Source organism: Jaculus jaculus, chromosome 16 (genome assembly GCF_020740685.1).
Source record: "Jaculus jaculus isolate mJacJac1 chromosome 16, mJacJac1.mat.Y.cur, whole genome shotgun sequence".
NCBI lineage: Eukaryota > Metazoa > Chordata > Mammalia > Rodentia > Dipodidae > Jaculus > Jaculus jaculus.
The window spans coordinates 1,932,738-1,959,976 of record NC_059117.1 but is presented as its reverse complement, the minus strand read 5'-3'; the positions used below and the strand labels follow the sequence as shown (position 1 = coordinate 1,959,976).

The window sequence follows — 27,239 nt, the reverse complement described above, 5'->3', positions numbered from 1 at the left end:
ATTCAAAAATATACGCCAAATGTCAGCTTCTCAAGTTGGAAAAGGGGCATTGAAGGTGGCCTACCACCTCCAGCAGGATAATCTACTGAGCTCACCAATGTTTAGGTTCAAGATGTTATTGGGTAAAATGTTTGAGTTTTTAAGCTTCCCTAATGTAATTTTGAATAAGAAGAATTTGTGGTAGTTACAGTACCCACAGTTTAATTCTAGCCAGATGCTTTTCTTAATTTTCAATTTATTTTTAGCCTACCACATGGCTTCCATAGAGACTGAAAATGATAGATAGACACACTTTTCATCACATATGCAGTGTGAAAATAGTAACACTTGGTGTATTTTGTGAAAATATTATTTTCTAGGAAAGCAAGAAAATGAACTTGGAAGGAATATAGGTTAAATATGCTAATGTTCCTAGCCAGAGCCTTATAAGTAAGAAAGATCAAGGTTCCAGTCATCATCTAAACATAATGTGGCATCTTGCTTACCAGCTTTGATTCAAGTTTCAGCTGTTTTATGTAGAACCAGTGGTCAGTGAAATAGCACAGATAGTCAATGGTCTTTATTTGTACTCTTAGAAAGGATCCTAATAACAGACCAAGGCTAGAAATGATTAACTTCCCTCTGTTTCTGTCTCTTTCTCTCTTCCTCTGTCTCTCTCTCTCTTATTGGCTTTAAGGGAAGTAAAAGACACACACACACACACACACACACACACACACACACTCACACACACACACACATTATAAGGAATACTGTCCCCCCCACAGTTTTTGTTGTTGTTGTTGGATTTTTGTTTGTTTGTTTGTTTTTGATTTTTTTGAGCTAGGGTCTTGCTATAGCCCAGGCTGACCAGGAATTCACTATGTAGTCTCACTATGTAGTCTCAGGGTGGCCTCGAACTCATGGTGATCCTCCTCCTACTTCTGCCTTCCAAGAGCTGGGATTAAAGATGTGCACCACCATCCCTGTTGCATACAATAGTTTTAAGGGGAGTAACACACACATACACACACACACACAGGCTTTAAGAAGAGTACCAGGATGTCTCTGATTTTGCTTGCTTTATTATCTGCACCTGCTCAGATGATACGAGGTAGATGTCAGATAGGTGTTCAACACCAAGCAAGGAAGCCTGTTGTCTTATCTGTCTTCTGAGAGTTGCTGAGTTGACTACCAGACTGAAATTTCAAGGTTTCACCATCCATTTATTTGACATTAACCTGGAACAAAGTAATCCTCTTCCTCTGTCATGGGAAATAGGAGGCAAAGATGTTCCTACTGAACCAGAATCTGTCAGGGAGGGCATCCAAGAGGGATGACATTCTAGATAAGCAGGGCCCCATAATCACAAACGACAGACCTGGAGGGTAATGAGTCTCTTAATATCAACTTACTGGAGATGTAGTTAATCGAAGGATAGTGCCATTTTTTATTTCATTGCGATTCTGGAAAAGATCAAAGAAAAACTTAGGTAAGATGTCAAGTAGATGTTCAATAAAGAGGAAAATGAAAGCAAATACAACCTAGCATCCATTCTCCATAATAAACATTCTTATGCTTAACTTTATTCTCAATTGAATTTATAATTATTTCTACAAAGAATTTTACCATGAATCCCAATTATGTTAACTATATCATGCTAAAGACAACATTCGACACAGAGAAAGTGAATACAAAACTAAAGAATTAATGCTTGGGAGTTGGCCCAGAGATTGTCTGCAAAGCCTCAGGGCCTGGGTTCAATTCCCCAGCATCCATCGTCTGCAGTGGGAAGAGACCGTGGTGTGCCTGTACACACACACATACACAGGCATGTATGAATAAATGCATGAAATAAAATAAAATTAAAAAGTAAATAATAGGATTATTGGGCTGTCAAACAGCAAGACAAAAAAAAACAACACTTTACCTGACAGAATTGAAAACATATGTAACACAGAAAAACTTATGCACTGATGTTCATAGAAACATTTACTCCTAAGTCGAAAGTGGTTCTAAAATTAATTATGGTTATGGTTGTACAATGTAAGGAATAAACTAAAACCATCAAATTGAACATAGTTAAGTGATTCCTTTTTTGGTCTATGAAGTTTTTTTTTTTTTTTTAACCAGTTTTTTAAGAAGCCTAGGTTCTCAACACTGGCTGGCTCCTTCAGTGTTAGGAACAAATAGCATAAATAAATAGACAACTACTTGGGCTAGGTGGGAGGCAAGCACTTTTAGTCCTGGGATCTCACTAGTGCTTGTTTGTTTGCCCGGAGTATCACTGTGTTTAGTTTCCAGGAAGTAATAGCCTAGCAGGACTGACCAAGGCTGCAGCCCCATGGAGGTCATGAGGCCAGAATGCTCTCTCTCCTGTATCCTTTGAAATAAGCCAGCAGGCACATAGAAGTGGTGGGAAATTCCTCCAAAAGATGTCAAAGACACATTCAATCACTCAGCTAATTCTCATTAGGCACTGCCTAATAAATTTTCTAAAGATCTAGCTATCTGATAGGCAGACTTCAGGACAGTGCTCCTTCCCAAAGGAAAATATATCTGAATACTTCACCCCAAGTACAGGCAGGCCTGAGCCCATCCCTGATGAACCAGGTCTCAAGATGGCATGTCCTCCCAATCTAGGTTATCGTGGAAATCCATGGCCACCCCAAACAGAGCCAGATCCTCATTACTGATGGAGCAAATAGGGGCTAAATGATCACCTGGTAGCAAGCTAGGTGTGAAAGTGAATTCACACACACACACACATATATTCACACACATATCCATACACATATATTTGAATTAGGGTCTCGCTCTAGACCTGGAATTCACTATGTAGTCTCAGGGTGGCCTCTGGTGGCCTCTAACTGTCAGTGATCTTCCTACCTCTGCCTCCCAAGTACTGGGATTGAAAGCATGCACCAACATGGCAAGCTTTTCCAATTGATTTTTAAAATATCTTTTCAACCCAGAAAGTCTTGGGCTGGAGAGATGGCTTAGCAGTTAAGGCTCTTGCCTGTGCATCCTAAGGATCAAGGTCCAATTCCCCAGAAGCCATGTAAGCCAGATGCACATGGTGACATATGCATCTGGTGTTATCTTGTAGTGGCTAGAGGCCCTGGTGTGCCCATTCTCTCCCTCATTCTCTCTCTCCAATAAATAAATAAAATGTCTTTTTATAAAAAAGTCTTATTTCATGAGAACTGAAGAGGAAGACAGCAAACGATCAGCAGAGTGCTGAGGACGCTGACTACACAGTATGCCGTCAGAGACAGAAGATGGAGACTGAACTTCCTCTTAGGGAGGAACAAGGACACTTGAGAAGGGAGACTTAAGATGAGATTTCTTCCAAAGAAGAAGAGGAAAGTGCATTCTTCCAGAATCTTCTGATCAGGCAGCCACAGAGGTCAGAAAGGTTTAAAATTAATCTCATGGCTGATGGGAAGGTGAAGTTAAGAATTCCTAATAGTATCAAGCAATATGGCAGCACTGGGCTCTGTATATTCATTTTGAATGTTTATTAAGCCATTGAAACAACTCTATGCTCATTTGAAAGACCAAAAGCCAAAGCTTCTGAGAGGACAAGTCATTTATTTGCTCATCATCACACCGGAGGCCGCCAGAGGGATCCTGATCCAGGTGACTTGACAACTACTGGAGAGGAGCAAAAGCTCAGGTTCTGCTTGCATACAGGGGCAGCTCAACAGCAACGTGCATAGGAGCACAGAAGTCAGTATGGTGTTTGGATGCGCTCTGCAGATTCCCAGGACTTCCATGGGTTCACACCCCTATTCTGCCTTGATAGATCTGAGCAGGATCACTGCAAACTACTCAACCACCCTAACCTGTTTTCTCTTCCCTGTGTTCGGGAGAACAGTCCTTGCCTAGACTGTGCTCAGTAAGAACAAAAAGTGAGCTCCTTGAGCCTGGTCTGGGGCTAGCACAAGAATGGGAGTGGTGTATGCTGTTCTTCCAGAGAGTGGCAGCCATCTCTCTGCCCCAGTCTCCTCTATCAATAGCTATTGATACATGCACTGAAAATAGCCATGTCCTGAGAGTAGATCAAACTCAGAGAGAAGAGCATTGCACAACACTGCTCCCCAGATTGTGTTCTACTGGGAAAATGAATAAGATCACACCATATCACTCTTCCTGTGCCCAGGACACCTTTTTTTTTTAAAAAAAATATTTTTTGTTCATTTTATTTATTTATTTATTTGAGAGCGACAGATACAGAGAGAAAGACAGATAGAGGGAGAGAGAGAGAATGGGCGCGCCAGGGCTTCCAGCCTCTGCAAACGAACTCCAGACGCGTGCGCCCACTTGTGCATCTGGCCAACGTAGGTCCTGGGGAATTGAGCCTCGAACCGGGGTCCTTAGGCTTCACAGGCAAGCGCTTAACCACTAAGCCATCTCTCCAGCCCCCAGGACACCTTTTGTTCTGGAAGGCAGACTGCTGTGAAGTGTGGACTTTACTAACAAAGTGAAAAGATTTTTGTTGCTTTGGTTTCATAAATTCTACTCAGTCATTATCGAGGATCACCTAGCTGCAATGAGATTCCTGGGGGTAGCTAAATCTATGACACACCAGGTCACAGATGATGTACTGGAACAGACCCAAAATTAAACAGATTAATTCTCAGCTTCCAGAAATTCATTAAGGAGAGAATAGCATATCATAACTATATCTGTATCAGTATGAGATGCGATGTGGAACAAGGGAAAGAGAATGGAATGTGAGATGAAGGATTTTAGTGCAGACAGGTGGTAAACATGTCCTCCCAGCCCAAGCAGGACTTCCTGGGGAGAGGAGGAAATAGCACACAGCCTAAAGCTGTGAGGCATGAAAAGATAAGATATCCTCAGGAATCAGAGGGAAATCCCCTGTGGGGGCTTAGGGCCTGGGATGAAAGAATGGAAAGAAATGGCTCCTGGCATGCAGGTCTATGTTAGTTACTTAGGGAAAAAGAGGAGGGCCAGAGCAAATGGGGGGGACTTGCAGCTTTAACTTGCTGGAGGAGCCATTTTGGCACGAAGGTGGCCATCTCTATGTGTAGTAATAAGGAGACTTTCATGGCCATGTTTGGTAACATGTGTAGTATGCTGCTTTACTTGAGAGGAGCCTGCATGAAGACTCAGCTCTCCTCTCTGCAGTGCAGCCTTTGCTCCTTCTCTTCTCTCAGCATGGCGTCACTCTACAGGAGGCTATTGCTTCTTTTAGAAACTTTCTGAAATACCAGAAACTTTCATTTGGAAAACATCAACTATTTTGAACACTGCAATTCAAAATTCTCTGTTGTTACTTCTACTCTAAGAGGGTAGTGTCATGACTGCACATGAATTTAAAGATGTACCTAAATCAAACTTCTAACTCAGCCTAGAGATAGCAGATTCACTCAATGCCCTAAAGTTCCAGCCTACACATTTTGGATTTGCCTAGTTAAAATTCACCTTGCAATAAAGATACATGCAGCAGAATCTAACCATATAGCTACTATGGCCTCTGCATCTCTAACTGAATCCTAACAGGCACACAGCTGCCTCTGAGACCCTGCCAAGGCTTGTGTGGTGGTGTTCCCCTTCCTGAAGTGAGAACAGCCTTGTCAGCTTGGTCTTGTGCACAAGCCGGGTGGGTAACACACTGGGAGACAGATGTTGACAGGGCCAATGTAAGCAGCATTCAACTGAGGCAGGGCCATCTTTTGCAGACTGTACAAAAACATCATTAACTGGCATATAGTATCTGGAGAAAGAAGGAAAAATAAATGAATATTCCTCAGTAAATGAAGAGAAGGATTTGGAAAAATAAATAAATAAAGGTATATCTGTTAACCCAGGGCCAGAAAGCTTGACCTGTCTCACCCCTTCAGCTCCTCTGCTTTGGAATTGCCATGGATATGTACTACAGTGTAGTTTCTAGGACTTTAGCTGGACAGACACTACGAAAAGGCCTGAGATGCTGGGTTTCTACTATAGCCCCAAATAGTGCTGATACACAATGAATTTAGAATCATCATAGTCTAATCCTTCCTAAGTAAAGTACAATAGAATAAAGAAAGGCTATTTGAAAACTGTACACATGACAAGGAGTTACTGTCCAGAATATACAGAGAACTTAAAAATCTCACTAGCATAATTGCTATCATCCTAATAACCAAATTAGACAAAGGAAGTCGCATGAAAGGCCAAGAGGTATATAAAAATTGTTCAGTTTGTCTCATTATCACAGAACCACATAGACTTACCAGCTCACTTCTATAAGAATGCTACTATGAAAAATTCTAAAATTCTGGTGAGATTGGACTAGGGGAGCATTTGCATACAGTTGGTGGGAATATAGATTGATACAGACATTATGGAAACCAGTACAGAGTCCCCAACTACTTTGAAGCGTAACTGCCATGTGACCCAGGAATCTATGTCTTGATATAGAAGCAAAGAAAATGAATCCAACATGTGGAAGACACATCCTACTTGGATTTTTATTACAACATTATTCACAATAGCCCAGAAATTGAAACAAAAAAGAACCCACAGTGTAATACTATTCAGTCATATAAAATAGAAATCTATCATTTGGGACAACAAAATGAAGATCAATTCCTGTGTTAAGTAAAATAAGTTAGGCATAGAAAGTAAAGTACTGCATGATCTCACTCACATGTAGAATATGGGAAAGTTGGCCTCAGAGAAACTGATAGTACAATGATGGTTCCCAGAGGGTGGAGAAGAGGGAAGTAGGGGGAAGAGGAATGAGCCCTGAGTTGCAGTTGTGAAGTAGGGTTCCTATGACTTATTGCACAGAGGGTGACAACAAATAATGATTAAATACTGTGTATCTCAAAACTAAGAGAAAAAAGAGGACTTTTTTATCATGTATAAATAATAAATACTCGAGAAAGTGGACTTTTCACTCTGATTTAAATAACACACAATTTATACATGCATCAAAACATTATATACCTCATAAACAGATATAATTTTCTGGTTTTATTTACCAGTTAAAATAACATATTTAATTTAAATTTTACCCACAAAAAGCATACAACCTCTAACAGCAGTTGGAGTGTCTTCTTATGAGAGGGGAATATGGAGGGCTCCACAGTAGGTAAAAAGTACATCTTCTAACAGCAGTTAGAGTGTCTTCTCATGAGGGGGGGATGTGGAGGGCTCCACAGTAGGTACTTGGTTTCTTGAACTAGGCAGATGGGACTGAAGGCCTTGGAATAGTACTACTTCTTATGAGAGGGGAATGTGGAGGGCTCCACACTAGGTAGGTAGGTGGTTTCGTGAACCAGGCAGACAGGACTGAAGGCCTCGGAAGGGTGCTACTTAACACCTTGCCCACACCTATCCAGCAGCCGCGCCCACCTCAGCTCGCCCCACTGCCAGCTGCTTCAGTCACGAGATTTAGTGCTTGCTTATTTCATCCAACCCCTCTCTTTAGCACACAACCAAATTATTGGGTTCTCCCATGGATAAGATTTCTCTACCTACCCTGGCATCCATTCTGGGGTGTGAAGAGACACTTTTAAATCTTTTACTACTGTCTTCACTTTTAAGTTTTTTGGAAGCACACAGTTTTAAATCCTGTTTTATCTTTCTTTTTTCTCTAAGATCCGTGTTTGGTTACTGGGCTCCTGGGCTCTATGACCTCCCTTCTCCCCACTTTATTTTCCCTTCCTTACTTTCCAGTTTTCTTCCTTGCCTACATCTGTATAATTTCTGAATAAAATGTGGTATTTTGAAAATCAAAAAAATAGTACAAATAATCATAAAACTACCCAGCACATTTAGAATAGGTACTCTGAATTTCAAGGTAACAGCCTACAGCAAACACACCTAATGCTAGCATCTCAAAAATGAGGAGAAAAGAAGCAGAAGGAACATTTCTGAAGAGACTGTCCTGCCTGCACATAATATATGAGAGAAATGACAAGTGACCCAGTGAAGGCGGCTAAAGGCTATGTCATGTTTAGTCACTCTGCCCACTGCAAACTGTACCAGTCCCTGACTCTCACAGGCATCTCCATAGGGTGGCTTTGTTTCTTTAGAACTAGCTCATCCACTCTGCCTCTGTGTGGATTGTAAAATAAGATCCTGTGTAAAACTGTCATTGTCATATTTCCCTCTGAAAATTTTTTCTTATCATGTCAACTTTTGACTTAAACAAATTAAAAAAATGTTGTCAAAAATGCAAATGATATTCCCCTTTCTGTTGCTTCACCAAGGCAATAGAAGATTTAAGAAAGGGGACACTAAGGATCCCAGGATCCTGGCCCTTAGCTGGCAGGGAGAACCAGAGCTTTCACCCAGTCTCAGTCTCTCCATCTTTGCTTCTGCCCTTCTCTCAGATGTGTGGAGCCCCTGAGTTTAGATGTGTTGCTATAAAAGCACACTATTCTTCACAGTCATTGTTTACTCATCAGAGAAGGGACTCTGATGGCTTTAGTTTGTCATGGGTCCATTTAGTTGCTCTTCCCATCTTTAGGCTAATGAAGCAAAGGAGGGCTGTGTGTGACATGCCGGTTGCTAGGCTACAGTGCCATGTCAGCAGATAGGACTGCAGATCTGACATTTAGGAAGAACTGTTAAAAAATACCCTCAAAATAAAATCTGAATCCCCAGTGTTCCGGGGGATAACAGACAGAGAAGTGAGGGTAAGGAACAAGGATGAAGGAGATAGAGTGGCCACCTGCTGTAAGTCCCCGTTCCTCACAGCCATGGATGAGACAAGATATCCTCATCACTTCAGCCATGGCATTTCATCTCTACCTGTTAGAGTAAGGGTTTGTGGCTAGAATTCTTTTCTGCAGTTCCGTCATGCTCCTAAATGAACTAAAACCTTAGCTGTCACTTTTTTCTTTAATCACTTTACTTTGTACAGAAGTCTGATAGCCTGTTCCCCAGTCTCAAGATGGAAAAATAACAAAGAACAAGATAGGCAGTAAGACATAGACTACGGTCTTGTTTAAGGTCTTTAAACAGAACTTAAAAGGCCTGCTCCACATGAAGGCTCTAGGTCAGAAGGAGCGGATGGGGGTGGGGAGCTGGAAGCTCCCAGGAGTTTGGGAGTCTCCAAGGATTGGGTCAACCTGAGTGAAAGGGCATGAGGAGACTCCCTGTTCCTGCTGGCGTTCCAACCAAGGACCCATAGGAGATACAAAAGAACAATTTTTTTTTCTGGCAACGAACAGGCCTGTCTTAAAGGAACAAGCACTATTCAGTGTACACTGCTGCTAAAAAGGCAGGACGGCGACTTACTTCTTTAGTCGCTCTTACATGGCAGGAAGGGGAACAGACCTGCTTGTCCCTGGTGCCCAGGCCACTAAGTTCAGGGTAGAAACCAGTTTATGTCTGTGTTCCTACAGTGCCCTGAAATGTTGTATACTCTGACTTATTCAAAAGTTTGGGGAGGTAATTATGCATGGCACTGAAGTAAACGTGAGCCATTTCTGATCTGAGCACAGACGACAAGGGTGTAGTGTTAGCATTTCTTCCTGTGGGACGAGCCAGTGCAAGTATCTGGGGAGGGGGTCAAGTGTGAATCCTACATCTCTCAGGACAGGTGCTCTGCTGGAAAACAATCATGTGATGAGGATGTTGGACAAGCAGGGCTGGAAAGTACATGGACTGAAAGGAAGGAAGCCCAGGCTAGCCTGGGCCAAATACCCTCTCATGTAACCTCAGATAAGTCAATAAGGTTCAGTTTCCTTATCAGTGGAGGGGGTGCAAAGGCCCATTGACAAAGGTCAGTTCTGGTCTATTTTATTTTCAATACAACAAACAAAGAGGAAATACTTAAGGCTCTTAAGTAGGATTACTGATACGATGAAGGAATCTTTGAGAAATGAATCTGGCAAATGCAGTGAATTCAAATAGGAAGAGAGAAGAGGGCAGGAAACTGAGCCCCGGGAGAGGACTTGAGTGACTGCCTGTTCCAGCCTTGGAAATGGGCTGTAGGAGATGAGGGCATCTACATGGAATTGTGATTGCTGTCATGGCTTTAAAGGGCTAGGGAGATGGGTCAGTGGGCAAAGTGCTTGCTGCATAAGCTTGGGGAGTTGTGTTCACATCCCCAGGACTTACATAAAGCAGACTGGAATACTAGTACACCTATAAAAAGCTGGGAGGAGACTCCCTGGAAGCTCATGAACCAGCTAGCCTGGTGTATGGAGCAATCAACAAGAGATTGCCTCAAACAATGTGGGAGGCAAGAACCTGCATCCAAGATTGTCCACTGACCTCCACATACATGCTATAGCATACACACACAAAATAAATAAATAAATAAATAAATAAATAAATAAATAAATAAATAAATAAAATAATAAAATAAAAGGCATTAGGGCTACATAGATGGCTCTGCAGTTAAGGTGCTTGCCTGCAAAGCCTAACAATGTGGGTTTGATTTTCCAATACCCACATAAAGCCAGATGCGCAGTGTCACATGCATCTAAAATTTATTTGCAGTGGCTACAGGCCTGGTATACCCATTCTCTCTGTGTTTTTCTTTGCTTACAAGTAAATAAATAAATGAATGAATAATTTTAAGGGCCTTAAAAAGCCAAGTGTGGTCATGCATGCCTTTAATCCTAGTTCTTGGGAGGTAGAGGTAGGAGGGTCACCATGAGTTTGAGGCCAGTCTAAGCCTACAAAATGAGTTCCAGGTCAGCCTTGGATACAGTGAGACCCTATTTTGGGAAAAAAGAACAATACCAAAAAAGACCTTAAAATGTTCAAATTCAACTTCCATTCAAATTTTTATCTTACAGAAATATCAGAGGTACAATAATTGATAAACAGTGTTCTCTACACCGCTGTTTACATCAGGGGAAAAAATTAAAGCCCCTTTGAGTATTCTGCTGTCTAAAGGCTTATTGTCTCTAAGTATCAAGACTAGCTAGCTCTGTGCCACTGAAGCTGGGTTTTCAGGCCTTCCCCGTGGGCAGCTTGGAGAATGTGAAGTTTTACCAGTAGAGGGCACAGAAGTATCCCTCTCTCCCAGGAAGTGTCTCTTGTTCTTTCCAGGCATGTACTAGGCTGGCTGGTCCATGAGTTTCCTAGGATTCTCCAGTCTCTGACTACCATCTTGCTATAGGAATGCTGAGATTCCAGACATTCACTGTATCAGGCTTTATGTGGTCCTAGGGATCTAAAGTTAAGTCCTTACACCTGTGCTCACTGAGCATCTCCCAGCCTTTAAGGCCCTTTTAGACATTACCAAATTCATTCATCAAAAATGTACCACTATTTTCTCACGGGACAGGGAGAAGGCTCCTTTGTAGATCCATCAGCATTATAACTCCATGTGGATGCCCTTAGGTCCTATACCCTACAGGCAAAACTCTTATGAGGAGTCACTTATAAGCAGCTCTGCTGGCCCAACCTCTGGCAGTAGACATTGCACAGTTACCTTGTCAGGGTTCTTTCCTATGATTAGTTGTGTACACCAAGCAGGGAGACGTGCCATTGTGGTATCCATACCTTCTTTGAAGAGCCATACAGAGGGGCTCAGTGCTCCTGATAGTTTGTACATAAACTTCAAACAAGGACCATACCAGACTACCCTCATACTAGGGGCTACACCACTGTTCTCAAACAGTTTCACCTGGCCTCATCAAAATCCTCTTTTACCCCTGTTACAATTAACCAGCTTCTCCTAGCTTCCGGTTACTTAAATTGAATTTTCCCTGTTTAGATAATGACATGGTTTTTGATTGGAACATTAGTGGCATAACAAGTCATGGAAATGTTTTCTAGTCCAAAGGAAAGGTCAAAGGAGGCAGGTAAAGCAGACCAATGGCATGTATCCAGACATTAAAGTGCTGCTGTGAGAGGATGTTAGTAATATGAGAACATGTGGCATGGTGGTGTTCTGCAGTGTGAAAACCTGTGAAATGGTGGGGAAGTGACAAAAGTAGGTTGCAAATTGTATTGAAGAATGAATTCAAAACAAAGAACGTAGTGTGCCGCACTGTGAAAACACTAAGTTCCTCGTGGAAAATCCCATCCTTTGTAACACGGAAATGAAGAAAGCAGGAGGAATGTCTGATACTGTGGGGATCTGCCCCATGCAAAAGCAGTGTTTTAGAGAAAGTGACCTTCCTAATTTAGGTAAGGTCACAGTACCTGCACAAGCTGAGCGAGCCACATCAAGCAACCTCCTAGTATCCTTTGGAATGGAGATGTGATTGACCACCCCTGATGATACCATTCCCTTACACCTACCTCCAATCAAAGGGCATGTACAAATATTTAAACCTAGATTGTGATGGCAAGTTAGAGCCTATAGTTCTAGCAAACCACAAAGTTCTGAAGACAAGACTTAGAAGAGAGAGGCAAAAAGCCAAACAGTTATCTAAATGTTTTTAAATTTTCATCTTCGTGGTATATATGCTGCCTTATCAATGCAGAGGTGAACAAACATTTCTGTCAAGATCCAGAATATTCTAAGTACTGTAGGCCACAATTTGTCTATGGCAATAGGAACACACAGGTAACAAAATACACTTGAGGTCTAAGGAATACCACAATTTCTTATCAGATATAAACATGAACATGTTAAGATGGGTGTAATAATAGTTGTAAATATTCTGTTTCTACTGGTAACAACAGCAAAAATGCTTATGGCTTCATTCCTGACAGAAGTAATATGAAGCTGACATTTTTATATAGTTGTAACTTTCTTCCTGTACAAGCAAGAGGCTCACACAGTGACTTTTTATTTAATTACAATTCCTACCATTGTCTAAAAGATGCAGTCCAATGTGGCCCTGGCTGACATCTCTACTCATATCAGGTGTCTCTTTCCAACCCAGCTCAGTGTCCTGTTCCACTGAGCTCTTTCATGCTCCAGGGCTTCTGTACTACACTGTTTGCTCTGTGATTCTATGGACTAGCTCCTTTTATTCTCTAAGTATTTCTAATTTTTATTCTGACCACAGAACTCCTCCTGCCTTAGGGTGAGTTTATTCCTTAAGACTCACATGGTTGGAGACATAAGGGCCTTATGTCTCTAGCTCTGGAAACCTGTTCCACCCATGTATACCCTCATTCATTGGATGAGTAAAGCTTGAACACAGTTAAGTCTTATTTTTTGCCCATTCTAGATTCTACATTCTCTGGCCATGCTTTCAGAATGAACCAAAATAGCAGCATCCACCCCACTCTATCCACATGACTATTTTATGCTAAGCCAAGATAAAAATGAATACCTTGCTCATTTTCTAAAAACTTCTGATCTGTTTCCACACCTACACAAACATATGCTTAAGAAGAGTAGGCACCTTCCAGGTTTGTTCGACATTTGTACTTAAAATACATTTATTATATGCTTTTGAATGAGTTGATGTATATTTTAATCATAGCAGGACCAAAATATATCTATAAAGTAAACCTCACAGGCCACTTATAACTTCAGTGATAGAAATAAAAATCCCTTTTTCTTCCAACAATCCAAGTAAATCTCAAACCCTTCCCTATTTAACTTTCAGTCTTCCAGTGGACATTTATTTCATATCTACTCTCAGGCACAGGTATCATAAGCATTTTTTGAAAAGAAAAAAAATGAGATATATTTGCTCATGTTCCACTATAATGTTAGCCTATACCATAGCAGTAGGGCTTCCTAACCCCAAAGCAAAGTTACATAGAACCCCAGGTATCTGTAACTATTGAGAACCATCCTCAGAAATACACCTGTTCCCACCCTAAGAAGAAGGGTCTTAGTATGAGAGGAGGCCAAAGGCCGGTCCCAGAGAATAGGATGTGGACACAGGAGCTAGAAGGGAACTTGCACAGAGCCCACACCACAGAACAAATAGCTGTCACTTGCTTCCAAGTAAGATGGCAGGTTAGGAGCCTCACCAATGAAACTTGGGGGGGGGGGAGAAGAAAAGAGGCAAAACAGCACACAATATGCTCCTGTCCTTGTAGACAAGATCTATAAACATGATTAAGCTGGGTGAGATCTCTGCAGAGAAGCAGAAGCAAACTGCTACTGATTAGTTTATCAGACTGCCTTAGTAGAATCAGGAGGGCCTGTCACCTGGAAGGGCTTCTCCTCCCACACAAGCAGACCTAGAGGCTAGGACAATGTAAACTGCAGGGAAGTACTTCTGCCCACACATACCAACTGTGCAATTAGAACTTGAACAAGAGAGTACTGTCAACTGAGTCCTGGGGAACACCACTAGGCAACATACTACAACCTCTCCTCCCCCATGCGTCAGCACCATGAACACTGAGACTGTAGGAGGTCAGGAGCTGAGATTTGTTCCACCCTGCCACCAGCACTGCCCCCACCAAGCCAAGCCAAGGGAGCATCAAGGAGCAAACTGTTTTCACAACTTCAGCTTTGTGCAGCGAGCCACATAGCTTAATTAAGGAATGTTCATAGGGCTGGAGAGATGGCTTAGCATTAAGGCACTTGCTTGCAAAGCTTAATGACCCGAGTTCAGTTCTCCAGTACCCACATAAAGCCAGTTGCACAAAGTGGTGCATGCTTCTAGAGTTTGTTTACAGTGGCTAGAGGCCCTGGTGCACCCATTCTGTCTGCTACAAACTCCAGATGCATGTGCGTCTTTGTGCATCTGTACTGGGGAATCTAAACCTGATTATTAGACTATGCAGACAAGTGCTTTAACCACTGAATTATCTCTCCAGCCCCATGAACATTCCTTTCTTTTAATATTTATTTATTTATTTCCAAGCTATCGATGTTTTATGACTAAGTTGAAAGCAATCAAAGCTGTATAAAATAGATTTTGTATTTTACTATAAAAAGATCTTGCTAAGTAAGGTATCATACACTGGGGACACACCAACCAACTAAAAGGAACAGCTTTTAGGAAAAAAAAGACAAAGCTATCTGGGCATGGTGGAACAGTTTTTAATCCAGATTCGTCACTCATGAACACCTCACATGCTGGTTAGGCGACAATTAAATAACAAGGGTGAGGAGATGGACAACAAATTTCTCAATAAGCCATACTTATGATTGTCTCCATCCAAAAGACTGAAAGTAAACCCCAGCCTAATATGCATGTACACAGTCACAGTACATTAATGAAATATATGAAAATTAACACCTTTAAGATTTTGAAAGAAAGCACATGAAAATAAAGGATAGGGAAAGAGAGAGTCCTTTCAAAGTACTGAAAGCCTAAGTGAGCAGGAAAAAAGTGATCAAGCCAAACCTATTAAGATAGGTTTTATAAAGGTCTGATACACCATAGAAAATTTAAAAAAATGGCCATGGACTGTGTGCACATATAAAAAAAGAATATATGTGGGCTGGAGAGATGGCTTAGCGGTTAAGCGCTTGCCTGTGAAGCCTAAGGACCCCGGTTCGAGGCTCGGTTTCCCAGGTCCCATGTTAGCCAGATGCACAAGGGGGCGCACGCGTCTGGAGTTCGTTTGCAGAGGCTGGAAGCCCTGGCGCGCCCATTCTCTCTCTCTCCCTCTGTCTTTCTCTCTGTGTCTGTCGCTCTCAAATAAATAAATTTAAAAAAAAAAAAAGAATATATGTACCTATCAATGAGAACAAAGCATTCTTACCCCACATTTGGGAAAATATTGTATGAGCCTTTTGTGCAAGGAAATCTGAGAAGAAAATATACCTAGTCAGATACTCTCAACCTCATTAGTTGGAAATATGCACGTTAAAGCCACAAGAAGTCTTACAGATTGTATGAGGCTAACACACAATCCAGCTGGCTAACAACAGCAGGTCCCAGAACCTACATCTGTTGGAGTGAGGGACTTGGAGCTCTCACCCCCTTGTGGGATATTAAAGCCAGCAAACCTGTTTTTTTTTTTGTTTTGTTTTGTTTTGTTTATTTTATTTTTCAAGGTAGGATCTCACTCTAGCCCAGGCTGACCTGGATTCAACATGTAGTCTCAGGGTGGCCTCAAACTCTCAGCAATCCTTCTACCTCTGCCTCCTGAGTGCTGGGATTAAAGGCGTGTGCCACTATGCTTAGCTCAGCAAACCTGTTTTTTGACCCAAACATTTCTACATTCTAGTCTAGAGAAACTTAAATGGTCCCAAACAAAATACAAATAAACATATTCATAAAACAATATTATTTCTCATTACATAATTGAGGAAACAACCTATTATCTGTAAGTTAATAAATCAATAGAATACCATAATCTATCTAAAACATTATTCAGTGAAAAATTAGTTGTGAAGGGTCTCTGTAGGAGAAAACTAATGATTTAAATTTTAAACTACAAAACCATTTGCTCCATAATTTGTGAGCATATACATATATAGAAAACACAACTCTAGGCTAATATTTACTTCTGGGAAGAAAGAACAGAGGAAGTCAGGAAAGATGATTACAGCAGTATGATGCAACAGGCAGAATGTTAGCATCTATTAACATCAAGGTGGTGGAGTACAGAGGTCAGACATATTATTCTGTACTTTTTAAATATGCTTGACCTTACTAAAATGTTTCAAATTACCATTGAAATAAGTTCGGCTTTTCAGGAAATCCCTATGCATTTAAAACTACCCTGTCTGAATCTACATTACTGGGTAGATGTCTTACTCTGTGCACTACTTTTTAATAACAGAATGATTAAAGATACACACACACATACACATATATGTGTGTGTGTGTGTGTGTGTGTGTGTGTGTGTGTGTGTATGCATGTGTGTGTGTGTGTGTGTGTGTGTATATATATATATATATATATGTACATACAATGTGCTCACAATAAATTAGCCTCACACAACACTGCTCTTCTTACCCCTGTCAATAGCCACATTTAAAAAAAATTTTTTTGGTTTATTTATTTATTTTTTTTAAATTTTTTTTTATTTGAGAGCGACAGACACAGAGAGAAAGACAGATAGAGGGAGAGAGAGAATGGGCGCGCCAGGGCTTCCAGCCTCTGCAAACGAACTCCAGACACGTGCGCCCCCTTGTGCATCTGGATAACGTGGGACCTGGGGAACCAAGCCTCGAACCGGGGTCCTTAGGCTTCACAGGCAAGCGCTTAACCGCTAAGCCATCTCTCCAGCCCTTGGTTTATTTTTATTTATTTATCTTGAGAGCAACAGAGAGAAAAAGCAGCAGAGGGAGAGAGAGAGAGAGAGAGAGAGAGAGAGAGAGAGAGAGAGAAAGAGAGAGAGAGAGAGAGAGAGAGAGAGAGACACACAGACGGAGAGAAAATGGGCGTGCCAGGGCCTCCAGCCACTGCAAATGAACTCCAAACGCAACATGTGCGCCCCCTTATGCATCTGGCTAACGTGGTCCTGGGGAATTGAGCCTTGAACCGGGGTCCTTAGGCTTCACAGGCAAGTGCTTAACCGCTAAGCCATCTCTCCAGCCCATTTGGTCTTTTTGTGATTTTGTCTTTTTCTTTTTTTTGGTGCTGAGGCCCGAACCCAGGGCCTTGTGCTTGCTAGGCAAGCGCTCATCCACTGAGCTAAATCCCCAACCCCAATGGCCACATTTTTAAAACATCAAAAATTTAGTCTTTTTTTTAAAAAATGCCCATTAATCGGTGGTTTTCAAATAATAGACCCCTTTTTACTTAAATGGGGAAGAAAATTCAGGTAATGACCCAGATCCTAAAATAGAAAAAGAAGTATATTAGTATCACTATATTATGATAGGGTATGCCAATGTATATTTCATTAAGGCAATCAGCAGGAATAAACTTTTTCACTAATATGAAAATTCAATAACTAGCAATACAGATGATCATTGTAATAATATCACAGTGTTACACATTCAATTTACGTTTATTTTAATGTTATAATGTGGAAGAACCTGGTATTCATTCCCATAGTGTACTTATGAAGAAATTACCATAAGTCTATCTCACAGTTTCTGTGGGTCGGAAGCCCAGCCCATCTAAGAGGGAACCTCTATTCAGGGAATGAAGGAGGTAGTGATGAGGACCAGTCTCTGCTCACAATTGAGGCTGAGCCCTGTGTACAAGTGTACTTCTCCTCAGGGCCAACAAGAGAATGTCTCCTTCCAGCAGCTCCCTCTTTGAAAGTCACATAGCATCTGTCATCTCTCTTCTGATGAATCCTTAGTCAACCAATTAAGGACTTGAGATATATTAGCAAAATTCCTTTTGCCATGCATTGAGACAGAATCAGAGTAGTGATGTCCTCTCGTATTCATAAGGCCAGATCACATTCAGAGCAAGAGCATTACACAGAACCTGTAACACTGGGGAGTGGTAATACAGGGTTGAGAATTCAACAAACCATTCTTGGTTGAGAACTGTTTATGATAACCATTCATAAGCATTGACCTTGAAATTGCAGAAGTCCTCTAGATCCTTAGAAATAATGGACTATGACATTTTTCTTATCTTTTCTCTCTCTTTCTATTTCGGAGGTTAGGGGGTGAAGACAGAGTCTTGCTGGGTGGTCCCAGTTGGCCTAAGGCTCTTAATTCTTTTGTTTCAGCCTCCTGAATGCTCAGATTACATGTGTGTACCACCACACTCAGTTTACAAATATGAATTAGTCCCTTTCAAATATGTGTAACTAACTTCTAATCCTAACTCTCATTCTTTGTAATAAATACTACAAGCCTTAAAAAAGTATGCAGAACTTACAGCAAAACATGCAATTAGGTTTGCATCTTTATTGGTCTCTTGGAATGCTTCTAAGTCAACAAGCTGGAATTATTACTATATATGCACTCTAGCCAAGGTCAGGGGACAGCAGGATATATTGGATGGATGGAGTAATGCTTGATTTAAAATTTAAAATGACACATGCATAAGAAGTGTAAATATGTGTGTAATGAAGAGAGGTGGGCTTCATGCTGAGGCTCACGGTCAAAGAAACCTCTGCTACACTCACTGACAGTGATGCCTTTGCTGCACCAAGTTACTAATATTACTGTGATCTGCTTGAGTGCTTGTTGGTTGTTTTACTCATGCTTAAATTGTCCTAAGCAACATCTTAATAAGTCTATAAATAAAATCCTCCTGCTACTCATGAAACATGTCTGAAATACTTAGGGTTTTGGTATCAGTTCTAATTTTGACACTGTGTGACCTAAAATCTTCACAGTCCTAAGACTTTTGTAAGCCCTAAATGCTAAAATGAAATAACTCATGAAAATACTATGCATCTAGCAGCTTGCCCTTACATAGAGGCTACATATAATCCTGGATGGCAAAGTCTCTGAGTTATCATTCAACGTCTCCCAGCAGCCAACGAACAGAGTTAAGGAATTCCAAAGAGAAAACTTAATATGTTAAGTTCACTTTTGCTACTATTAGTAAAAAACAAAACAAAACCAAAAAAAAAAAAAAAAAAAAACCAAAAAACAAACAACAGAGAGAAAACAGACAGGGGGCAAAAGCAAAATATGGCTTAAATGTCCAAATACAAACAAATTATTTTTAAAACTGAGTTGGATATTTTTCAGTCATTATGAAAGGTTTAGCCATACATAGACAATGTGACTTACTGTGGAATTACCACAGTGTAAACACATTGTATGATATTATACAAGCATCACTCCACTTAATCTTTATTATACAATGAAACAAGCTGTACATATTAAATGATGTGTAAAAATACCTGGTATACTTTAAAATCCAAATACTGAAACCATGCAGAAAGTATTTTACATACTCTACAAATACAAATAGATGCCTAGACTCAAATATTGAAATATGTATGCCAAAATGTGTTTTTTCTTACTATTGCTAACATGCAGTTTTAAAATTTTATGTGGCATATGCCTAATCTGTTTGTATCATTTCAAAAATATATGTGAGATTTTGTATCTATTTGCTTAAGAGACACAGATCTTGAAAAAAGAATGCTTTATTTGGGCTGTATTAAATCATTGCTTTTTGGCCTCTAAACCTAGGAAACTCATGTCAGTACTTGCAAGTCTAAAGTTGCGAGAGTAAGGGCTCCTGAGCATCTTGGAATGTTGGAAGCACAGGAGAGCACACAGCACTGTGGGGCTCTGGGCTCCAGCGCAGAACTGTGGGGATGATACAAAGGGGAGCAATTGTCAAAAAAATTGCTTATTCTTATTTATTTATTTGAGAGTCACAGACAGACAGAGAGAGAGAGAGAGAGAGAGAGAGAGAGAGAGAGAGAGAGAGAGAGAATGGGTGCATCAAGGCTTCCAGCCATTGCAAATGAACTCCAGATGCGTGTGCCCCCTTGTGCATCTGGCTAACGTGGGTCCTGGGGAATCGAGCCTAAAGGGGAGCTTTTAAAGACAGCTAGTAACACAATCTAGGAGACAGCCACAGATAGCAGGAAAGAGGAAATGAAAATTTAGTGTAAGGAAAAGCGAGTGAAGAAAAATAAAATAAACACTGAAGAGCAGAAAAGAAGAAGAAGACATGCACTGGAGTTGTATGCATGCGTCTGTTTGTATATGTGGGTGCAGATACCCATGCACAAGTGGGGAGGCAGAGAACAACCTCAGACAGCATCTTCTTGAAGGCCACCTACCTTCATTGAGACAGGGGCTCTCACTGGCATGGAGCTCACCAGCCATCAAGTGGGGGAGTTCTAAAGATCCTTCTGTCTCTGTGTACCCAGTGCTGGGCTTATAGGCATGTGCCACTGTGCCCAGCATTTTACATGGGTACTAGGGATTGAATTCAGTTCCTCAAGTTTATGAAGCAAGCACTTTAATACTTGAGCTATTGCCCCAGCCTTACATTGAAAGAGAAAAATAATAATAATAATAAGATAAAATATTACCAGAAGATGCTCTGTCTCTCTCTATATTCATTCCTCAATGAAATGGAAATTGTGGGTTAAGAGCACAATGAACATTAAGTTGATTTTTATAGAATCATGAACCTTCATGAAAGTTCAAGGTGAATAAAGATTACATTTGACTATATTAGATAATTGTGGTAGTTGGAATATATTTCCCTCAATAGATCCGTTTTTATTAGAGCTTTTGGGTTTCCAGCGGCCTGGTTGGAAGAGGTGACACTGGGGCAGATCCTATGGTGCTGCCCTAAGGTGTGTCTGGAGGTGAGTCTGTATTTCAACATCAGGTGTGCAGAACAGTCTGAGATCTATCTGAGGTGCCTGAAGTTTGCTTGCTTTGGTCCTGGTGGTCATATCTTTCTTTGTATGGACCTGTGAAAGGGCCCAGTTTCTGCCACCAATATGGAAATTCCCCTGGATCTGTAAGCTCCATTAATAAACTCTATTCCTCATACACACACACACACACACACACACACACACACACACACACACACACACTGTTCATCCCAGCAATGTGAAGCTGACTGTGACAGAATTGGTACCAGAGATTGGGTTCTCTCTGTGTGATGAATCTGAACATGTGGATTTTGGTCTTTTGGAAATTGTGATTTGGAGGAATGGCATGTACTTGGTAATTGCAATGGAAGATGCCTTCTAGTGTGCTAAGCCAAGTTTTATGGACTACTCTGGCAAGAGTTTAAAACTGCTAAGTGCAGAAAGAATTGCATTTGGAAGCTTTGCTCATGAACTTCCCAGGGGGGAAGGAAAGACTACAGAGAACTTTGGTGGAACTGGGCTACTGACTATTTATTTATTTGAGGGAGAGGGAGAGGCAGAGGAAGAGAGAGAGAATAAGGTTGGGGGGGGGGTAGAGAATGGGCATGCCAGGGCCTCTAGCCACTGCAAAGTAACTCCAGATGCATGTGCCATCTTGTGTATCTGGCTTTATGTGAGTACTGCAGAATCAAGCCTGGATCCTTTGGCTTTGCAGGCAAGTGGCTTAACCACTAAGCCATCTCTCCAGCCCATGTAGCATTTGTTAAAGGTAGCAATGGCTAACTAGAACAATGGAAATTAGGGGGGGAGAGATAATACAGTAATTATATCTTAACTCTGATGATGGTGGAAACGATAGAGAACCTAGTGTCCAAATATGTCACCTCCATAAAAGTTACAGAAACCTGACTTTTATGGAGAAGAAAAGATCTCTTTCCTCTGTCCTTTCCTCATCCTTCCTACTTTTCTACTATTCTTTCATCCTTTTCCTCTTGGTCTTTCTTCATGCCAATCCCTTGCATATGACCTTGGATTACTGGCTAGTCACTGTTCTATGAAATAAGTGTTAAGCACAGTTATAGACAGGGAGTTAACAAGGGTGGAGACATTGAATTTTGCTTTTGACCTTGAAGAGTGTAGTGCAATGAAATTGCTTTCAACATATGAAAGATGGCTATTAGTGATCATGAAATCATTCTAATGGGTTTGGGCAGGTATTTTACAAATATAAACCAAGGTAGAAAATAATAGGCTAAAAACACCAATAACAAAATATTCATTCCAAGGCTAGAGAGATGGATTAGTGGTTAAAGTGTTTGCCCGTGAAGCCTAACAACCCAGGTTCGATTAAGCCAGATGCACAAGGTGGTGCACATGTCTGGAGTTTGTTTGCAGTGGCTAAGGGCCCTGGTACACTCATTCTCTATTTGCCTCTTTCTTTCTCTCTCTCTCTCTCTTAAATAAATAAAAAAAAGTTAAAAATTTATTCCAAGTGCCAGTCATGGTGGTGCATGCCTTTAATCCCAGCATGTGGGAAGCAGAGGTAGGAGGATCGCCATGAGTTTGAGGCCACCCTGAGACTACATAGAGAATTCCATGTCAGCCTGGGCTATGGCGAAACCCTACCTCAAAAAACAAAATTATTCTAAGCAACAAGATTTCTATTGTTTTATGAAATTTTAATTTCCACTTCACATCCAATACTTCACATGCACACACAACAAAGGTACATACTACATCTCCATCTGAAAACCTTCAAAAGCAAAACCTAATAGTTATTCAAAAATCTATCTTATTTTTGAAGTATAAAAACATGAACAGGAGCTGAGAAGATGGCTCAGCTGCTAAGTGCTTATTGAGTATGGCAGCCCCACTAGCAGAGATTGCCAGATTCAGCTCCCCAGAACCCACATAAAAAGTGGGGCATGGCCACACATGTCTGTAATCTTAGTTGGGAAACAGAGGCTAGAGAATCACTGGGGCTTGCCAATGGACAACAGGTTTAAGTTGAGGGAGAGACCCCACCCCACCTTGGCTCAAGAAAGTAAGTGGTTGAGTGACAGGCAAGGTAGCTTATGTTCTCACCTGGCCTCCACAAGCATACACACAGTGCATGCATCTGTATGAATATATGCATATACCACGCATCACACAACACCCATACTTTATACACACAAACAAACAAATCAGAAAGAGGAATATGTTTAGAAGATGTGTAGTTAAGACTCTAGCTTTGGAACTATGATTGGAGTCATGGGGCCATACTTGGAACTGATCTCTGCTTATGAGGTTTTGTATTTCTTTGTTGCCCACATGTGTTAGAAAGGTGTACTGTTAACACTGGCTTTGAAATTGTTTAATAGTTTATCCATCTACATAATGATAGTTTATTGGTATGTTATAGGTACAGAGGATCTCTAATATTTAATACCCTTGACATCTGTATTGCTGTGAACTGTTGATAAATTCCTAAAGCTGACCCAAGTTATCAGAAATAAATCATTTATTCTAAATAAGGGATATTCTAGGATCATTTGTGGTAAGGGAGTTTTCATCTTTGGAGGAAGTTCATGTGTCCCTCACTGTAACCTGGAAAATCACACAGTTAAATGTTTCAGTAACTGAGTCAATCTTTTCATTTGTTGAATAGCTGAAGTGGAGAACATGGAATTATCATGACCTCTAGCATTTATCTTTGCTTGCAATTCTAGAAGCTTCCATATCTTACCAAATACAAACCAGAAAGTTTCTTGCCTATGTAATTACCCTGTTACAGTCTATATCCACCAGTCAGTGGTAAACATTAAATAACATGTCATAAAAACCAGTGCCATCTGAGGAACGCTGGTGGCATCATCATTCTCTCTTGCCCTCCTCATTTGTGTGACTCAACTTAGATATTTTTCTTCATCCCAAAATAAGTATATACACTTCCAAGTCTTCTCTAAAGGAAAATCACTGAGAAATTTAAAATGATAGTTTCCATCCAATTCTCAAACTCTAATTAGGAAACTCTAAAACCACCCCAAAAATGTTTTTAGATATTTTAGAAAGTCTACTGCCAGTTTAATATGAGTCACTAAGAGCCATGGAACAGGGCAGGGGTGGGGTGACATTAATAACAAAGGGGCTGGCTGGCTGAAGAAAAGAACCAGGCTTGATGGCACCTGGACTAAGTTAGGATGACATGAAAGATGTGGGGGGAGGTTGGGGGATTCATTTTAGTTTTGTTTATTTTTATTTATTTGGGAAAGACAGATAGAGAAAGAAGGAGAGAGAGAGAGAGAGAGAGAGAAAATGGGTGTGCTGGGGCCTCCAGCCACTGCAAACAAACTCGAGATGCATGTGCCACCTTGTGCATCTGGCTTACATGGGTCCTGGGGAATTGAGCCTCAAACCAGGGTCCTTAGGCTTCACAGGCAAGTGCTTAACCACTAAGCAATCTCTCCAGCCCCTCATTTCAGTTTTCATAAGCTATGCTTTATAAATTGAAGAAGAGTAGAGGGAGCCCAAGAGAAGTACTTACATTCCCCTACAACCATTCTCCCAGAACCAAGAACCAGACATGCTATATGGCTATCCTCCCTTTGGTTGAATCCCTGCTTTCATTTTCAACTACTGAACAAGGAATAGTCTAATATGCTCTTAAAATAAAAACTAATACTACTGATAATTTTGGGGCTCCTGAGTAGAGAAACCGAAAGAGGTGACAGACTATTCTTAGCTCATGACTCACATGTTATAAACAAATTACAGATGTCGCTGGGCACTTTTCCTGTATGCCAAAATGGCTGCCCTCACGAATGTCCCTCATGGTTTACTTCCAACATACATGCATAAAATTCTGACTCCAACAGTCTCATCCAGTAGTGCCTTGGTTTTTGGAAAATGTGTCACATGAGTAGTGTGACTGCCCTATGGTGCCTCATCATTTATTGAGAAGAAATGAGGGTGTGTAGAATGGAAAGAGCCTGAAAGCACAGCCTCCAAGCCAGTGCCAATGCTTCCCTTCATGGAAACTCGACTAGTTGTATTTTATCTAACAAAGAAATGGCAAAAAACCATAAATATTTACATACTATGTTTAAGAAACCATGTTTAAGGAACTGTGGGAGACAGGCTGGGAGGACACAGGAGTGAGACATAGGGGGAACCTCTACATAATATGCTTATGGAACAGTGAGACTGGACAGGGACAAAAGAATGAGTCACAGGGCATACCTACATATTATGTTTAAGAAACCATGTGAGACAGGACACAGGAGTAGGATAGAGGGAACATGAAAATACTGTGTTTACAGAACCATGTGAGACAGGGCATGGAGAAGGGGAGGAAGACACAGGGAACAACTGTACTCCATGTTTAAGGAACTGTGAGAGACAGGGTTGGTGGACAAGAGAGTGGAACACAGGGAATATCTATGTACTAAGTTTAAGAAAGGGAGAAATACCAAACTCTGGGGCCAGCATTAAAGCAAAAAGCCAAGTTTCCTAGTAACTCATAATGTTGGGCTGGTACGGATATGCTATGATGTGGATGCATCTTTAAAAATCTATGGGTTGGAAATTTAATTTGCAGTGCAACAGTGGGAAGTACGACCTAATGAAAGGTGATTAGTTCAGGAAGGCTAATCTGGGGAATGCATGTGTGGTTATGGTCACGTTAGTGAAGTGGAGAGGGGGCTTGGTATAAATGTCAATTCGGCCTTCTCCTGCATCGCCATCCTGCCCTTCTCTCTTCTGCCATAGGACTCCCTCAAGGAGAGACCCTTACCTTTGGACTTTGTACCCTCCATAACTATAAGGAATAGATGTTTGCCTCTATTGTAGATTACCCAGTATGTATTATTTGTTAAGCAGTAGAAAATGAATAGCACAGGAGAGGGAGGTGGATATTCTGAAGTGTAGGTATATTAATGACATTACTTCTGTGATGTGTGTGTTTGTCAGAACCAGCTCCACTGAAGCAAGATGAAGGTCTTGGTGTCTGTGTCCTCAGACACCACCTCCCAGAACCACAATAGGCTGAAGAGGAGGGGAGCAGGCAGAAATGAGTTCCATGTGAGCTAAGTGACCTGAGGGACACCAAGTATTTATATTTGGAGAAACCAAGGTTGTCTGGTTAATGCTTAGGGAACAAAAGAATACCACTGAGATATCTTCATCCCCAGGAGAAGGAAGGAGGTTGGACTACCATCTTCTCTGGGCAAAAGTAAAAGGCAATCACACTGAAGCCCCAGCATAGTGAATAATACACAACATAGTATTCCATCTCATCCAGAAAAAAGAGAGAAAGACCCCGACATTGCTAACAGTTCTAGCAGGGGCCTGAGGACATGGGAGTAGGTCACACTTGCACTTAATAATATTTGGGTCCTAGTCTTCGGCTGTTGGGTATAAGACTCTCGATCTGCCTTTAAGTCTAAGACCCACTGGTATGAATATGGAAATACCCTGTGTAAAACATCACAGCTTTACTAGCTTAAAAACAAAGATTGCCAAAAACTCTATAAAATGAACCACTTTACAGTAAACTAGACAGTTACATTTTAGTGTATTTACATTACAGCTCAATAATGATGGTCAAGAAAGCAAAGGAGTGGACATACTACTCAGAAGTATTGTTTTATTTATTTTATTTTATTTTGTATTGATTTTTTAAAATTAATTAATTAATTATTTTTTTATTAATTAGTTTTGTACTCAGCAAATACAGTCAATGCTCATCCATGTCCTACCCCCTCTCCCTGGCCCCTTCTTGTTGAGATATATGGGTCATGCATTCTGGAGTTAGCCCACAGTTATGGCAGGATAAATGTCTTGCATATCATGACCCAACATGTGGCTCTGACATTCTTTCCACCCCCTCTTCCACAAAATTTCCCTGAGAAATGTTGGGTTCATTTTTGGTCTCCTTCAGTGATGAGGTGTTGGGGGCCTCTGGGTCTCTGGATATCTGATTTGGTAGGAGTTGATTTTTCTCTGTGTTGATCTCCTTCACCTTTGTGCTGGTACCCGGTACTCAGAAGTATTTTAATAAGAAAAAGAGTCAGATTGGTGAGATTATAAATCCATGTAACTTGAAAATCACATTCCTAATAATCTCTCCCAACATGAGGCCTTTCAACCAACAGGTGGTATTAACTAATCTCTCTCTAAACTAAAGCTCTCTGGAGTCCAGGTTTGTACCCTAATTATCTTTCTCACCCAGCACATACCAAACTGGGCAAAT

The 27,239-nt window shown here is 40.9% G+C and overlaps 1 protein-coding gene across 2 annotated transcripts in view; it reads right to left on the bottom strand.

Annotated features, from left to right (window-relative positions):
• Positions 1–27,239, bottom strand: part of Elmo1 (engulfment and cell motility 1) — a 606,684-nt gene that overhangs the window by 456,750 nt on the left and 122,695 nt on the right. For both annotated transcript variants that reach the window (XM_045135705.1, XM_004668852.2), the window contains exon 5: positions 1,395–1,445. In XM_045135705.1, the coding sequence (XP_044991640.1) occupies positions 1,395–1,445 (51 nt within the window). The remainder of the gene's footprint in view (positions 1–1,394; positions 1,446–27,239) is intronic.